This window comes from Bos javanicus, chromosome 19, assembly GCF_032452875.1.
Source record: "Bos javanicus breed banteng chromosome 19, ARS-OSU_banteng_1.0, whole genome shotgun sequence".
Classification (NCBI taxonomy): Eukaryota; Metazoa; Chordata; class Mammalia; order Artiodactyla; family Bovidae; genus Bos; species Bos javanicus.
The window spans coordinates 35848259-35865103 of record NC_083886.1 but is presented as its reverse complement, the minus strand read 5'-3'; the positions used below and the strand labels follow the sequence as shown (position 1 = coordinate 35865103).

The following is a 16845-nucleotide window of genomic DNA, read 5'->3' as shown; positions in this document are numbered from 1 at the left end:
CGGGGGGCAGGCAGAGAGGGTTTGTGCACAGTCAGCCTGGGCTGGCGTTGGGCGGGCTCTGACTAGCGGGAGTAGCCGATGGCCCTCTTGCAGGGCCCCCCACTCAGAGCTGGCTCCATGGACCGTGGGGAGGACAGCCTGGCTCTTCCACCGTACACAATGCTCGAGTTTGCCCAGAAGTACTTCCGAGACCCTCAGAGGAGACCCCAGTGAGTGGTGGCCCGCCCTGAGGAGGGTCCTACTGGGGTGGGGCTTTTCCCAGCCACCCAAGCAGGAGGCCTCAGGTTTGGGAGGGAAGGAGAAACCCTGGGAGGGGGCTTGTCTGCAGCCTCTGCCTCAGGGGCCTTGCTACCAGGTGGGCTGACACTGGGTCCGGCCCACTTCATGTGGGAGAGGCTGTCTCAGAGGCAAGACTAATCAGTAGCATCCACTTCCCCTTTCAGGGATGGCCCCAGGCTGAAATCCAAGGAGGGTCGGGAGTCCAGAACCTTGGAGGACATGCTTTGCTTTACGAAGGTGCCCAGCCCCAGGTCCCTCTGAAATGGCCATACAAAAGTGCATCCCAGGCCCATGGGCCAAACAGCCTTGCCCGAAGGCCTGGGTTCCTCCGAAAGGAAGTGTCTCATCTTCTCACGGTTCCACCCACCGCCTTCTGTGGTGTGGACTCTTCTGTTGTTAAGATAGGACTCTCCCCCTCCCCTTCCCTCCCCTCCCCCTCTCCTCCCCTCTCTTTTCCTCCTGTCATGACCCAGTTCCTCTCCCTACAGACCCCGCTCCAGGACTCCCTCATTGAGTTCAGCGACAGCAGCCTCAACAAGATGGCCACAGACATGTTTCTAGGTGTGGGGGTGGGACAGCGGCCAGGGCCCCGGGCCAGGAGGGACGCCGCACTGTGACCCTTGGTGACCACCACCCCTTCCCTCAGATGTGGGAGGAGAGGAGGAGCCCCCTTCCCCGTACAGGCCCTGGCCATAGCCTCTGGGGGAGGGGTCCAACCTGGGGTTCCTGGTGGGCAGGCAGCTGGGAGGCCGGTGGCTGAGTGGGACAGTGTTTTCTCCAGCTGTGATGCGATTCATGGGGGATGCCCCGCTGAAGGGCCAGAGTGAACTGGACGTGCTGTGCACCCTCCTGAAGGTCAGTCCAGCCCCTACAGGAGCTCCTGCCCTGTGGCTCGGGTTCCCCATCTGTCAGCCAGGGCTGCAGCCTTTGGGGTGGGAACCGTGTGGCCCAACGAGGAGTGCATCCCGCTGGTGGGGAGGGTTCTGGGGAAGGGACGCCAGGCCTGTTTTCAGGAGCCCACTGTGTTCCTGTGGGCATGTGACCTGTGACCTGGCCCGCCCTCCCACAGCTGTGCAGGGACCATGAGGTCATGCGGGACGAGTGTTACTGCCAGGTCGTGAAGCAGATCACAGACAACACGAGCACCAAGCAGTGAGTGTCCTCCCCTCCCCACTTTTTCCTGCTCCGGAGGGGCCAGGTCAGCCTCCCATCTCCCAGCCTGTGCCCTCCCAACTCTCTCCCTGCCTCATCCTCTTCCTCACGCCAGAGACAGAGCACATATGTTTGAAATTGCTTGGTCTGGGACAAGCCCTTTCTGGTCTCTAAGCTTCAGTCTCCTCATCTGTCAAATGCACTGATAATGGGTGAGTCCAGGTTCTTGGTTGCAAGTGACAGAAACCCAGTTCAATCAGGTTTAAGCAAAAGAAGGTTCAGGTAACTGAAAAGTCTAACAGAGGACTTTAGGCATAGCTGGATCTAGGTGTCATCAGGAAGCAGTCTTTCTCTGTAACCTGGACCTGCTTTTCTATGTGTCGATATTACTCCCAAACAATATATCTCATAGACTGGCAAGATGATAGCTCTGGGGGGACATTCCCCAGCTCAGCAATCCCAGGCAAAGCAAGACTGATTCAATATTTGCAGCAAAAATTCCCAAATCCAGCCTTATTGGCCTGTCTTGGTCCCATGGGCATCCTTGAGCCAACCACAGAGCTCTGATTGGCTAGACCTGGGAATTGTGCCTGTTCCCAGACCAATCACCATAGCCAGAGGGAGGATGAACTCTAACTGGCCAAGCCTGGCTCCCATTTTTTTATTGTTGTTCAGTCTCCAAGTCATGTCTGACTCTTTACAACCCCATGGACTGCAGCACACCAGGCTTCCCTGTCCTTCACCATCTCCCAGGGTTTGCCCAAGTTCATGTCCATTGACATGAACCAGTCACTTTAGCCAGAGGCTTCAGGGTTCTAACTGGCCAGTCTTGGCTCTCATGGGTACATATGTGCACGCTAAAGTCACGTCAGTCGTGTCTGACTCTTTGTGACCCCATGGACTGTAGCCCGCCAGGCTCCTCTGTCCGTGGGATTTTCCAGGCAAGAATACTGGAGTGGGTTGCCATGTCCTCCTCCAGGGGATCTTCCGACCCAGGGATTGAACCCATGACTCATGTCTACTGTGCTGGCAGGCGGGTTCTTTATCACTAGAGCCACCTGGGAAGTCCCCTGGCTCTCATACCCACAGGGACCTGGGGAGGGGTGGGTGGCTTCCCAAAGGAAGCCAAAGTGCTGCACCTGGACACCAGAGGTTCCCACAAGTGAAACCCCGGAGCGAGGGCAGCACAAAGGTAAGCATTTGTGTCTCACACATGACTAGCACATGGCAGGGCCCAAAGCCTGTGCTGCTCTTGTTAGCACTGGGCCACCCTCCTGTCCACCTGCTCGCATCCCCCAGGAATTTCAGAACCACTCAGCGTGTCCTCTTGCCCCTCCCACCCAGTCTGACTTGCCACCAGCTCTGCACAGGGTCCCTGGCCCCTCTTCAGGGACCGTCGCCCCCCACCACCCCAGGAAGACTTGTTCTCTGTGCACAATGGGTATGTCAGGGTCTTCACTGCCTCCCTTCCCTCCCACCCTCCCTGCCACTCAGAATTCCCAACAGAATGGACGTTTGGTCTGACTCTGCCTACCGGCCCTGCTCTCACTGGGCAGGGGCGGGGGCATCCTCAGGAGAAGAGCCTGGCGGGCAGGGAGACTCCTGGGGTGGCTGCAGAGCAGTGGCCACTGCGATGGAGCCCGTGTGTGCTCACAGGGACAGCTGCCAGCGAGGCTGGAGGCTGCTGTACATCGTGGCCGCCTACCACAGCTGCTCTGAGGTCCTCCAGCCGCACCTCACCCACTTCCTCCAAGACGTGAGCCGGACCCCAGGCCTGCCCTTCCAGGGTGAGGGGCAAGCGAGTGGGGACCCAGGGCCAGGGGCCCACCATACGAGGACTGGCTGGGCAGCCAGCAGGAGGGCCTAGCCCTTCTTGCCCGGGCAGTGGTTATTAATATCAATCCTGTCCCCAAATGTTGGCAGAGGTCCCACAGGGGCTGATGCCATGGGTTGTCTGATATGACGGGGAGGATGGCATATCAGGGATGGCTTCCTGGAGGAAGTGTTGCTCTGGATAGTGAGCACAGAGGAGAGATTTCTAGATGAACTGAGTAGCAGGCATAAAGACCCGAGATGATGTGTGGCATGTGGGAGAGGAGGAGGTGGCGGCATGGCCCTTTCTCTGGTCTTTGGGAATCAACAAGGGTCTTGAGAGGGCGCCAAGGCTGGTGGCAGGGTCTTGGCCTTTTCACCACGGAATTTAGAGGAAAGGGGCTACTCCTCAGCCTCACCCAAAGTCTAGCTTCCAGAGGAACCCCTGGGTCCCCGCCCTAGGAGAGAGGTCAGGGCACCTGTGGTTACCATGGCAGCCATGGAGGAGATATGAGACCTCACGCTGTCTGCCTCTGAAGCCTCCTCTTTGAGTCAATCAACAAACACCCCTGCATCAGCTCCAGGGAAGGGGGTTGAATATGCCCCCAAACTCTTGACTTGGCCCCTCCCCAGAGCGGGGCGAGGGCACCGCTTAACCAGAGAAATGGAGAAGCAGACGATGCGGTCTCTTGCATGGGGGCTCTGGACACAGCCGCCAGGGACAAGCTCCCAGCACCAGCTGTCTCCGGGGGCTCATGGATCTGAGGCGTGAGGGCCTCCGATAGGATGTGGGTTCAAATCCAGCGCTTGTACTCTGGCTCTTAACCTTGGGTCAGTCACTGCCCTCTGAATGGTCTCTGCGGCCACTGGAGGGAGAGCAGCCCCCACCAAGGGGGCTTGGGGCTAGGGCCAGAGGAGCTCTTCCGCTGGGCCTGCCCCGGCCCCCCTGACCCTGGTCTCTGCAGGGATTGCCAAGGCCTGTGAGCAGAACCTGAAGAAGACGCTGCGCTTTGGCGGCCGCCTGGAGCTCCCGGGCAGCATGGAGCTGCGGGCCATGTTGGTGAGCGTAGGCGGTGCTCGGGGAGGGGGATGGCCAACCCAGAGACCCCTGTCCTGGCCCGGGCACACCTGCGGAGGGGACCAGGGCTGGGTAAGACCCTGGTGAGATCCCAGCCTCTCCTCTCTCCGCACCCTCCCCCAGGCTGGCCGCAGTTCCAAGAGGCAGCTCTTTCTTCTCCCCGGGGGCCTGGAGCGCCATCTTAAGATCAAGACATGCACTGTGAGTGAAGGGGTGTCTGGGGGGTGGGACCCCAAGGGTGCTGAGCCACCTCCTACCTCCCCCACGAGGTAGGACTTAGCTCTCTGTTGCAGCCCAAGCCCGAGCCTAGGGGAGGTGGGTGGCCTTCAGCTCATAGTCAGGCTGCAAATGAGAGATGGGCAGACTTGGGACCCACAACTCCAGAAGCTGCGTCCTTCCTGTGTGGGGCTGACCCAGGGCCCGGGGAACCTAGCCTTTGCAGAGGGGCCAGGGAGGGCTCAGGGCAGAGGTCACCTGGCTGGTCCAGCCTCTCACTTCCCCCATCCACAGGTGGCCCTGGATGTAGTGGAAGAGCTTTGTGCTGAGATGGCTCTGACCCGCCCCGAGGCCTTTGACGAGTACGTCATCTTTGTTGTCACCAACCGAGGTGAGCGGCCAGAGGACGAGGCAAGCTGTGCCCATGCCCCCCCATCCCGACTGTAAGGCCCCGATTAGATGCCGCTTCCTCCAGGAAGCCCCCCGCCCGGGTGCAGGAGCCTCTGCACCGAGAGCCCCCAGCCCCGCATCTGACCCCTGCCACCCCACTTCGATCTGTGTGAGCTCATCTGGTCTGTCAGGCCGCAAGATGGCAGAAGACAGGGCTCCCCCATGCCTCCGTCTGCCCCCCGGAGTGCCCAGTAGGCCCTGCTGTCTGGGAGGGCAGGACTTAACAGAATGTGGCTCCTGTAACCCACACGTGCAAGTACTTTTTCCTGCCTCCTCTGTCCTCATAGCGGCTGAGAGGAGCCCCACCCTCGGCCTCACCTGGCCCTTCTCCATGAGGCCAAACCCTTTCCCCCTGCAGCCCACCTGCTCTAGGCCATGGCTGAGCTTCTGCCACCGGCCGGTCAGTCCCACCCAACTCCAGCTGGCTCCCGGGCTACTCAGCTCTGAACCACATGTCCTCAGCCCTGCCTGAGTCCAGCACGACCCGGGGGGCGGAGAAGGCAGTAACAAAATAATCTTAGTAAGGGAGTTCACGGAGCAGAGGTGACAGCTGACAGCACTTCATCCTATCAACTATCCCACCAGGACCCCATAAAATGAAATGTGTTGTCCTTCCCATTTACAGATGGGAAAACCAAGGCCCAGGGAGCCTGTGTTAATCTCTTGTTGCTGCCATAACAAATCACTTGGTGACTTTAAACAGCACATGTGTATGACCTTATGGTTCTGAAAGTCAGAACGTCCCCAGGGCCAAGTCCTTCTGAGGCTCTAGGAGTCTGTTTCTCGCCTTTTCCAGCTTCTAGAGGCACCCAAGTCCCTTGGCTCATGGCCCTCCTCTATCTTCAAAGCCCACAGCGTAGCCTCTTCCAGTCTCTTTCTGTGACCCTCCTGCCTCCTTCTCATAGGCCCCTCGAGACTATGCTGGGTCCACTTGGGTCCCTGTGATTATCTTCCCTCTCAAGACCCTTAATCACACTCCACGTCTCCTCTCCATGAAGGTGTGTGTTCAAGGCAGGCGGGGATTAGGACGGGAGCATTTTGAGGTCAGGCTCTTTCTCAGCCTGCCACAGAGCCCAAGGGACTTGCCCAAGGTCAGAGCTGGGACTTTATCATCATGCCACATTCCTATTTTCAGTAAAAATTTTTCAAAGGTGTGGGACAGGGAGCAGAAATGTCACTTCGGGAAATAAAAACTTACAGCCGAGACCCACTCAGTGCCAGACCCGCATCCTCCCCTCACCCCCGGGAGCCCAGCAGGGGTCTCCCCATAGGAGTCCTACAGAAAGGTGCCCACAGGACCTGAGGCCTGTTCTGCTTCTCTGGGTGTAGCCTCCTCTTAGAGAGGGGAGAAAGGCTGGGTGTTCTCTGAGCAGCACCTGGGTGGGGCACCTCCCTAGGCCCAGGCGAGCTGAGCTTTGAGCGTTATTCCCACCTAGGGGCACAACTTCCACAAATCAGGGCCCCCTGTCCTGTTCACCAAGGAAGCTGTGCCCCAGAGGGGGGAGGGGGCTCGCCACATCTGCCCCCGCTCCCCACAGGCCAGCACGTGTGTCCACTCAGCCGGCGCACCTACATCCTGGATGTGGCCTCAGAGATGGCGCAGGTGGACGGCGGCTACGCACTGTGGTTCCGGCGTGTGCTCTGGGACCAGCCGCTCAAGTTCGACAACGAGCTCTACGTGACCATGCACTACAACCAGGTCCGCGCGTGTGGCCGCTCTGAGGCTCCGGAGTCTCTGGGCTCCCCCAGGCTTGGCATCCGAGGTCTTTGTGATTCCAGCCCCGAGGCCTCTGGTCCCCATGTGGGCATGTTGTCACCCTCACTTCCTAATTCTCAGGCCTCTGTCAGCCGGGCCAGCCTGCTCTTCCTGTATTGCTGCTGGTCTGGGCCCCTCCAGCCAGGCTGCCCAGATGACACATTTTCAGGCCGTTCTGACCTCTTTCCTCCTGCTCTCCTCCAGCGCTGAGCACCTCGCCTGTCCTGTGCTCAGTAGCATTGTTTTTTGTTTTTTAATATTTATTTATTTGACTATGTTGGGTCTTAGTTTCAGCCTGCAGGCTTAGTTCTCACGAGGCATGTGGGATCTTAACTCTCCGATCAGGGATCGAACCCGTGTCCCCTGACTTGGAAGGCAGATTCTTAAACACTAGACCAGCAGGGAAATCCCCCGCTCTGAGGCTTTGCCCAGCCTTTTCACACTGGGGCGCTGTCACTCCCCTCTTGGACTAGGTCATCTCAGTCAGGGCAGTGGTCCTGACAAAGTCGGGGTCTCCCTCGTATGCGGACCCTCACAGACGCGCTGGGTAGAGACAGCGTGCTTCTCAGAAGCTGGGGGCCTGAAGCTGCGGCCATTCTGTGTCCAAGGCCCGTCACTGGGCTCTTGTGCCTGTGGGTCAGCCAGCAGCACCCCTGGGACTTGTGGAAACACGACCCCTGGGTCCTGCACTCTGCAGAGCAGGGGCCAGTGCTTCCCCAGTTCCTCTGGCTTCCAAGCCACAGCCCTCCCTGCTCACCGTCCAGGTGCTTCTGTCACTGCTCCCTGAAGCCCAGGAAAGTGACCGCCCCCCTCTCCAGAAGCATGACCCTGGCATGGCTCAGCATCTGTGTCTGGACCTCCTCGGTTGCGTGCCTGGCCTCCTGCAGCCCCTCGCCTACATTCTTCCTGCCCCTGTAGGTGCTGCCTGACTACCTGAAGGGCCTTTTCAGCAGCATGCCGGCTGGCCGGCCCAGCGAGCAGCAGCTGCAGCAGGTGTCCAAGCTGGCCGCACTGCAGCACCGGGCCAAGGACCACTTCTACCTGCCCAGCGCGTGAGTGCCCTCCTGCCCCTGCCCCAACCCTGAGCTGCCCACCCCACCTCAGCCCAGCCCGTCCAGCTAGGACCCTGCCTCCCAGCAGGACAGGTCGCTTCCAACTGGTATTAATAGCTCAGAGCAAACAAGTGATAAAATGCGTTCAGGACACATACACTGTGGCCAGGGAGTACACACAGCCCTGCAGAGAGCGTTGGCCACAGGAATGTCCACTGTGATGGCGTTGACAATCTCCAACAGCAGAGGATTCCTTAAACTGTGGAGTGTCAGGTGGCCTTTAAACTGATGTTCTGGAAGCGATGGGACCTCGGTCGTCCTCACACTCTCCATCTTCTTCCTCTTGAAACTTGGGCCCCAAAGAGCTGCTGTGTCTGTGGGTCATATCTATTGATATATTTACACTATTCAAAATGAAAACAGAAACAATTTAAAATACTGATTTATTAATGAAAAACAAGGACACTACATATTAACGTTAAGATAAATGTTGACGTATAAATAAGTCACGAAAACACAAGTGTATTTTCCCAAGAGTTCCAGTGAGAGGAGCTGCACTGGTTTACCCTTTGCAAATCTGTACCATCTGGCTTAATAGCGGACAGCTGGAAACCCGTCCCTGCTTCTCGGTCAGTCTGTTGTGACCGCACAGGTCATGTGGCCTCTGCACCTGCACTTGTGAGAGAACGAGGGGGAGGCAGATGACCGCTCAGATTGTTACGGAAGCGACTTTGCCCTCCCAGCCCCTCAACCACACTTTGAGAGCCCCTGCTGTGAATAACTGTAAGAAAGGCAGTGTGTGGACAGGGTATGTCCTGCTGTAAGGGTGCGACACTTACACCCTTCTGATGCTATGATGGGAGGGAAAGTGGAGGAGGCACATACAGGTGTCACCAGGCCCGGATGGAGACAGTTGTGGCGCCCTTACTCTCTGCGTGGCATCTGCACGTATCGCCCTGGCAGATGCCCTAAACTGCACTCTAATGTCCCCTCTTGCAGATGAGGAAACTCAGCCCCAGAGAGGGGATATGGCTTCCCCAGAGTGGGGCGACCAGGATTCAGACCTGGGACGGGTCCGGAGGCCAGGCTCTTACCCAGCAGTGCAGAGAAGGAAAGATGTAGCCTGAAGAGTCTTTTAGGGGTTCCCCTGACATCCCTCCCTTCCCCAGTGTGCAGCCCAGACTGGTACTTGTTGGCATTTTTCAGATGTCCTGAGGCCAGGGCTGCCTTAGGGCTGCCAGCATATGGTCTGGAGAGGCCTAGACAGGTGGGAGTTGAGGGTCCTGGGATCATCTGGAGCCCACTGCTCTGCTCTGCTGACCACTGCTGGGGGTTGCTTGCTGCTCTGATGTTTCCCCCACCCTGTGCTTCCTTCTTACCCCTCTGGCCTCGGCTACTCCCCAGGGGGCGGGGACTACAAAGGACGAACCTATGTGGGGTCACTGTATGACCCTGGATGAGCTGGTGAACTCCTCAGAGCCTGCGTTCCCTTGTCAGCAAGCAAGGAGCCCAGTGGTATTGGCCAGCGGTTATTGAGGGCATGCTGTGTGCCCAGCCCCACTTGTACCACTGCCCGTCCCCACCCTGTCGTCCGCGTTCCCCCAACGTTCAGCCGTCAGGAGGTTTGGTGGAACCCCTAATGGTCAGCCGGCTTTTGCCTGCCCGCCAGGCGGGAGGCCCAGGGGTACATCCCAGCCCAGCTGTACCGCACCGAGGCCAGCTCGACGTGGCTCCGCCTGCTTGGCCAGCACCGGCAGCAGATGCAGGCGCTCAGCCCCCACCAGGCCCGCGCCCAGTTTCTGGGTGAGAAGGAGCTGGGCTGGGGAGGGAGTCGTGGGGGCCTGGCTGAGGAGGGTAGGGTGCTGAGGAGGCCTTTTCCTTTGTACAGAAGCATCTTTGGTGTCAGGTTTCTAAAGGCCTTCCAAGGCCCCACCTAGGCTGGGGGCCCAGCGGGGATGGAGGAAGGTCCGGGGTGGGCGGCAGCACTGGCAGGAGGAGCACCGGGCTGGGGGCTCCTGTGCCGGATGGGCTGTGGGGGGAGGGGTGGGCTTATGCACTGATGAGCCCTTGTCGCCTGACCACCACCCCCAGGCCTCCTCAGCGCCTTGCCCATGTTCGGCTCCTCCTTCTTCCTGGTCCAGAGCTGCAGCACCGCGGCTGTGCCAGCCCCCTGCATCCTCGCTGTCAACCAGAACGGCCTCAACTTCCTCAGCACTGAGACCCACGTGAGTGGCTCAGCCTGGCCCCACCCACCCCTCCCCACAGGGACGTCCAGCTCCACTGCTCACACCTGTGTGACCTTGGGTGAGGCTCTGCCCCCTTCTTCGTCACCTGGGACGATGACTCAGGCTGTTGTCCAGGAGAAACAGGTGAAGCACGCCGGCCTGCAGAACCTGTGTGGCTCTGCCAGAGCCTCAGCCAAGAAACCGTTTCTGTGGGTCTGGAGGCTGGATGACCAAGATCAAGGTGCCACCAGGGTCGGCTTCCTCTGAGGCCTCCCTCCTTTCTTGTAGATGGCCATCCTGGCTGAGCCCTCATACGGCCCTTTCTCTGGGGTCCATGAATCCCAAGGTCCTCTTCTCATAAGGACTCGTGGGATGGGAGCCCACCCTAGCCTGACTCCCCTCTTCAAAGACCTGTCTCCAGGTTCTGAGGTGGTGGGTCAGGATTTGGGGACACAATGTAGTCCAGAACAAAAGGGACCTGCTGCCCCCATTCTTAGTTCTTCCTCGGGAAGTGAACCTTGACATGAGGGATCCAGGGCAAGTGGCTTGTGTGGAAACAATGGAGCGAGGAAGAGAGACCAGGAGGAGGTCACAGCCAGGGGGACACAGCCGGGGCGGGCCTGTGAGCATCCAGGTTCCCACTGTGGGCACTGGGACTCAGTCCAGCAGGGAGCACCAGCCTCAGAGGACGCCCCGTTCTGTGGGCCGGAAAGCTGGGGTGTCTGTCTGCTGTGTCCATCTGTCACAAGGGGCCGCTGGCTCTCATCGCTCTGGCTTCTCCTGGGGAGAGCCGCGGAAGCTCTGCGTTAGCTCCTGGGGCCGGAAAGAATGCTCCCAGCCAGAGGGGTGGGTGTGAAGAGGCAGGAAGGTCAGGGCTCACCGGCATTACCTGGAGCTCTAGCATTTAGAGTGGGGCCTGGCACGCTGCACACATGTGCATCATTGTTGAAGTAATGTCACAGGTGAGAAGTTGAGGTCCAGAGAGGTAAAGCTGCTTGCTCCAGGTTACACAGCCGGTTACTGGGGGATGAGTGCTCGAACTGGGATGTCTTGCCCCCTGCGTATCTATCCTTTAGGGCAGGGGTACCGGTAGTTGAGACTGTCCCACCCCCAAGCCTGTCTGCTCCCCATCCCCCCCAGGAGCTGATGGTGAAGTTCCCCCTGAAGGAGATCCAGTCGACGCGGACCCAGCGGCCCACAGCTGACTCTAGCTGCCCCTATGTGGAGGTTGCACTTGGGGATGTCACTGCCCAGCACACCGTGCAGCTGCAGCTGGAGCAGGTGGGCCCCCTGGGGAGTTGCCCAGCTCCCTCCCTCCCCACTCCCGAATTCTGCACACTACGCTCTCCTCGGCCTGACAAAGTTCTGGGGAGTGTCCAGCCCAGCATAGGGGACAGAGCTAAGCCCACACTACACAGACCTGCGGGTCTCAAGATGATCTTGGAGAGGTATCTTGATGGTGGGATCCTAGAAACGCGGGCCCAGGTTGTTTGCAGAAGAATGAGGTATTCGATGGGAAACTGGGGAGGTCCTAAGGGTCCTTGAATATAAAGCTAAGAACCTGGGGCCTCCTCCCGAGGGCACTTGGGAGCCATAGAAGGTTGCTAGGAGGGCAGGGACATGGGCAGTTTCCCTGGGCTAAAGCTTGGAGGCTGGACTGTGGGGCCGGGGCTTGACAGATGGAGATGGGGGTTTCCCTGTCCTGAGCTTTCTCTATTTGCAGCACCCATGGGTGTTCCTCAAAAGCCAAGTCCTCTAGGTCAGCCAGGTCCACGTCTTACAGCCCCCGGGGCAGGGCCAGACCAGAGTTCTCACCTACTGGAGAGGGGGCTGAGGTCCAGAGAAGAGGCTGAATGGGGCTAGGCCCACCTGTCCGTCCTTGCCAGCCCACTGCACCCCTCAAGATGTGGGCCCAGAACTCCCCCACCCCAAGGCAGGGCCTACATTAGTTGGGCTGCTTTCCAGGGCACGAGACAGGGGCTCCCACTACCCTAGCCCTGTCCTTGAGGGTCAAGGTCAGAGCACGGCCCCTCACCATGCTCCTTGGGGAGCCTGTGACGAGATCAGTCTGCTTCCCACCACCCCCCAGTCCTGTTCCCGCTGAGGTCACACTGATCCTGGCCTCACCTGGATTCAGCCTATTTCCTGGACTCCCCCAGAGGCCCCACCTCTTCGGACCTGCCTGTCTGTTGCTTCCTGGGCCCCTTCTGGAGCCCCCTCCCCTGGATGAGCTCTAACTGGTGCAAGACCGGGCCCTCCCCCCAGGGAGGCTTCCACAGCTGCTCTGCGAGACAGCCTCCTATTTCTCTCTTTCAGTGTCACCCTTGGAGGCCAGTAGGCCTCTGCCCTCACCTCCAACCCTCGCAGGCCCTTGGGCCCCAACCCAGCAGTCCTTCTTGTCCCTGCCCCCTCCTCTTTTTACCTCTGTGACCTCAGCTCCCCCGCCACCCCCCCCTTGTCCCCTCCCTGCCCCAGAACACTCTCCTGTTGCACTCGCTGTCCCCTCTGCCTGGGACACACTCCCCACTGCATCACAGGGCTTCTTCCCTCCCTTTATTCCAGTTTCAGCACAAACATCACCTCCTTCTAGAAGCCTCCCCTGATCCTCCTGATAATTCACTCTCTGCCTCAGTAGGTCTTATATGGCTTGGAAGTCACTATTGGTTCTCAGGTTGTCCATCTCCCCATTAGAACGTGAGCCCCAAGAGGGCAGGGCTGTGTCCTCATGATGTCCATAGCACAGTGCCCAGTGTGTAGTGGATGCTTAGGAAGTAGCTGGATGGAGGAGGAGGAGGAAGAGGCAGCCTTTCTGGCTTCTCCACTTGGTTGCAGCACCCCTTTCCCCCAACCCATGGGATCCCTGAGGCTGGGGCCCAGTTCGTTCTAGGCCGTAGGTACCAGGTGGTAACTGTGGCAGCTCATTTATTGACAGGGCTAATAGTTTTTAAATGTGAAGGATTTACGTGTCTTGAAGTCTCATGTCATCCTCGCCACGGCCCTGTGAGGCAGGCCCTGGGCAACCGAGACCCCAGGGACAAGGCCGCTGAGGGTGACAGAGGTGTGGTAACTGGCCCAGGTTACATGCAGCAGAGCTGGTGAATGTGTGGGTCTCCACCTGGCTCACCCCTTCCCGCCTGCAGTGCAGAATTCCTTTCCAGCTGCCAGAGCTTCTCCTGGGGCCCTGCGGAGGGGGGGACAAGGGTGGGGCCCCAGTCGTGGGAGAGTCTGGCCTCCACCTCTCTCCCAGCCATGTCTCTCCCCAGGAGAGCTGGACAGTGCAGACTCATGTCTCTCCTGCAGGGCCTGGAGCTGTGTCGGGTGGTGGCTGTGCATGTGGAGAACCTGCTCAGTGCCCGCGAGAAGAGGCTCACGCTGCCCCCCAGCGAGATCACACTACTCTGACCCAGCCCCCAGGCCCCTGCTGGCAGGAGGCTGGCTGTATCGTGCCAGGGGAACTACTGGGCCAGAATCTTCGGAGAGACCAAGAGGCAGTAGGGGGAGAAGTCCAAGTCCCCGGGAACCTGAGAAGACCAACTGAGAGTTGGGATGGAGTTACAGCATGCAAACCTGGGGTCAGATAGCAGGAGGAACTTCCAGGGACTGACCAGTGGGCCCTCCTGCCACCTACCAGTGTGGCCTTGCCCTGACCCCCGCTGTGGCATGGTAGCCCCACACCAGAAGCCTAGGCAAACTGAACCTGCTTTCACTTCTCCTGGGGTCTGATGTTCAAATCTGTTCCATCTCCCTGTCCTAGCCCCTCATTTGTCCCCCCCATCCCAGGTGCCCTCTGTACTGTTGCTGAACTTGGATTCATGGCTCTTGGTCATTTCAGTGCAAATAAAAGGTTTGTCTGGCAGCCTTTTCTCCATATAGTTGTTGTTCAGTCACTCAGCCCATGGACTGCAGCATGCCAGGCTTCCTTGTCCATCACCAACTCCCGGAGCTTGCTCAAACTCATGTCCATCGAGTCAGTGATACCATCCAGCCATCTCATCCTCTGTCATCCCCTTCACCTCCCGCCTTCAGTCTTTCCCAGCATCAAGGTCTTTTCCAGTGAGTCAGTTTTTCGCATCTGGTAGCCAAAAGATTAGAGTTTCAGCTTCAGCATCAGTCCTTCCAATGAATATTCAGGACTGCTTTCCTTTATGATTGGTTGGATATCCTTGCAGTCCAAGAGACTCTCAAGAGTCTTCTCCAGCACCATAGTTCAAAAGCATCAATTCTTCAGTGCTCAGCTTTCTTCCTAGTCCAACTCTAACATCTATACGTGACTACTGGAAAAACCATACCTTTGACTAGACAGACCTTTGTTGGCAAAGTAATGTCTTTGCTTTTTAATATGCTGTCTAGATAGGGCTTCCCCTGTGGCTCAGCTGGTAAAGAATCCGCCTGCAATGCAGGAGACCTGGGTTCGATTCCTGGGTTGGGAAGATCCCCTGGAGAAGGGAAAGGTTACCTACTCCAGTATTCTGGCCTGGAGAATTCCATGGACTATACAGTTCATGTGGTCACAAAGAGTTGGACACGACTGAGCGACTTTCACTTCACTTCACTTTCTAGGTTGGTCATAGCTTTTCTTCCAAGGAGCAAGCATCTTTTAATTTCATGGCTGCAGTCACCATCTGCAGTGATGTTGGAGCCCCCGAAAATAAAGTCTGTCACTGTTTCCATTGTTTCCTCATCTGTTTGCCATGAAGTAATGGGACTGGATACCAAGATCTTAGTTTTCTGAATGTTGAGTTTAAGCCAACTTCTTCATTCTCCTCTTTCACTTTTATCAAGAGGCTCTTTAGTTCTTCACTTTCTGCCATAAGGTTGGTGTCATCTGCGTATCTGATGTTATTGATATTTCACCTGGCAATCTTGATTCCAGCTTGTGCTTCATCCAGCCTGGCATTTCACATGATGTACTCTGCATATAAGTTAAATAAGCAGAGTGACAATATACAGACTTGACCTACTCCCTTCCCAATTTGGAACCAGTCTATTTTTCCATGTCTGGTTCTAACTGTTGCTTCTTGACCTGCATACAGATTTCTCATGGGGGAAGGTGGTCTGGTATTCCCATCTCTTGAAGAATTTTCCAGTTTGTTGTGATCCACACAGTCAGAGTCTTTGGGGTAGTCAATAAAGCAGAAGTAGATGTTTTTCTGGAACTCTCTTGCTTTTTCGATGATCCAACAGATGTTGGCAATTTGATCTCTGGTTCCTCTGCCTTTTCTAAATCCAGCTTGAACGTCTGGAAGTTCTCTGTTCAAGTACTGTTGAAGCGTAGCTTGGAGACTTTTGACATTACTTTGCTAGCGTGTGAGATGAGTGTTTCCCCATCTATTGGCCATGAAGTGATGGGACTGATGCCATGATCTTAGTTTTCTGAATGTTGAGTTTTAAGCTAGCTTTTTTACTCTCCTCTTTCACTTTCATCAAGACACTCTTTGGTTCTTCTTTGCTTTCTGCCATAATGGTGGTGTCATCTGCATATCTGAGGTTATTGATATTTCTCTTGGCAATCTTAATTCCAGCTTGTGCTTCATCCAGCCCAGCATTTTGCATGATGTACTCTGCACGTAAGTTAAATAAACAGGGTGACAATATACAGCCTTGACATACTCCTTTCCCAATGTGGAACCAGTTCATTGTTCCATGTCCAGTTCTAACTGTTGCTTCTTGACCTACATATAGATTTCTCAGGAGGCAGGTAAGGTGTTCTGGTATTGCCATCTCTTGAAGAATTTTCTACAGTTTGTTGTGATCCACACAGTCAAAGGTTTTAGCGTAGTCAATGAAGCAAATATTTTTCTGGAGTTCTCTGTATTCTTTTCTGGAATACAGTTGTTGAGTGACTGGAAGATGAGCCTGAGGGAGGCGGCAGGAGTTGGAAGCCCAGTTATGCTCCTGAACACAGCTGTCAGCAAAGATATCCATCCTTACCTCTCCCTGCAGGCCCCTGTCTCCCAACCTTCCCTCACTTTGGGTAGTCCCAACCCCAGGTCCTTGTCATGGGAAGGGCCACAAAAGACTTGAGAGTGGTAGAGAGAGAGGGATGTCCCACATGTCAGTGGCCGAGGAGGCAGAAGTCTGGGAAAAGGTTTCCCAGAGAATGGGATGTTGGGGTTGGGTTTTGAAGGATAAGTAGGAGTCTGCTAGGAATAGATGGAGGAGAGGAAAATGAACATTCTAAACAGAGAAAACAGTGTTTATTCCTTACTGTATCCTTCAAAGCCTAAGACAATGCCTAACACAGAGTAGGTGCTTACAAAACATTTGTCACGTGAATGAAAGAGTAACTGAATGAATGTTGATGGAGAGTGCTAGTGCTTTGAGGAACTTGTTGGGGAGTGGAGCACTAGGCTTGGGAGAAGAAGACTGGAGGGGTGTGTGGGGTCATAATCGGCTGGCGCCATAGTGTCAGAGGAAGGATTTATTTATTCATTCAGTACCTATTAAGCACCCACTGCATACCAGGCAAATGCCAGGCACTGGGAGTTGCTCACAGTCACTCATAGTTAGTGGCTCTGCCCAGGTGAGAGGCCTCTTGGGATGTGAGTGAGGCCCCAGCTGAAGTGCATGGGACAGGGAGGAGCCTCCGGGCCCAACCCTGGGCACACTGCAGATTTATGTGGTAGGTGGTGACAGGTCTGAGTTTTGAAAGGTTTGTCGCACAGAATCAGATAACCAGAACACCAGAACTTTGGAATTTCAGGATCTGGGTCTTAAGGGTGAGGCTCCTGTTTTTACAGCTCTTCTGGTGCTTCTGTGGCGGCAGCAGCAGGTCGACTCTTCATCAGAGCTAACGACCCCAAGAGGTAGAGTGGGAAAACTCAG

The 16845-nt window shown here is 56.7% G+C and overlaps 1 protein-coding gene and 1 long non-coding RNA gene across 6 annotated transcripts in view; one reads left to right on the top strand and one right to left on the bottom strand.

Annotated features, from left to right (window-relative positions):
* MYO15A (myosin XVA) overlaps positions 1–13876 on the top strand; it is a 52464-nt gene extending 38588 nt beyond the window's left edge. For all 5 annotated transcript variants that reach the window (XM_061391201.1, XM_061391204.1, XM_061391198.1 and 2 more), the window contains 15 exons: positions 94–209; positions 444–516; positions 768–840; positions 1061–1134; positions 1349–1431; positions 3088–3218; positions 4209–4303; positions 4445–4522; positions 4832–4928; positions 6526–6686; positions 7662–7795; positions 9465–9598; positions 9887–10020; positions 11161–11301; positions 13321–13876. In XM_061391201.1, the coding sequence (XP_061247185.1) occupies positions 94–209; positions 444–516; positions 768–840; positions 1061–1134; positions 1349–1431; positions 3088–3218; positions 4209–4303; positions 4445–4522; positions 4832–4928; positions 6526–6686; positions 7662–7795; positions 9465–9598; positions 9887–10020; positions 11161–11301; positions 13321–13422 (1626 nt within the window). In that variant the 3' untranslated portion in view covers positions 13423–13876. The remainder of the gene's footprint in view (positions 1–93; positions 210–443; positions 517–767; positions 841–1060; positions 1135–1348; positions 1432–3087; positions 3219–4208; positions 4304–4444; positions 4523–4831; positions 4929–6525; positions 6687–7661; positions 7796–9464; positions 9599–9886; positions 10021–11160; positions 11302–13320) is intronic.
* LOC133232178 (uncharacterized) lies at positions 10015–12866 on the bottom strand. The gene is made up of 3 exons (XR_009731331.1): positions 11441–12866; positions 10910–11090; positions 10015–10800 (listed from the first exon to the last, which is right to left on the bottom strand). It is a non-coding gene; the product is annotated as an uncharacterized LOC133232178 (long non-coding RNA).
* Positions 13877–16845: the final 2969 nt, after the last annotated feature.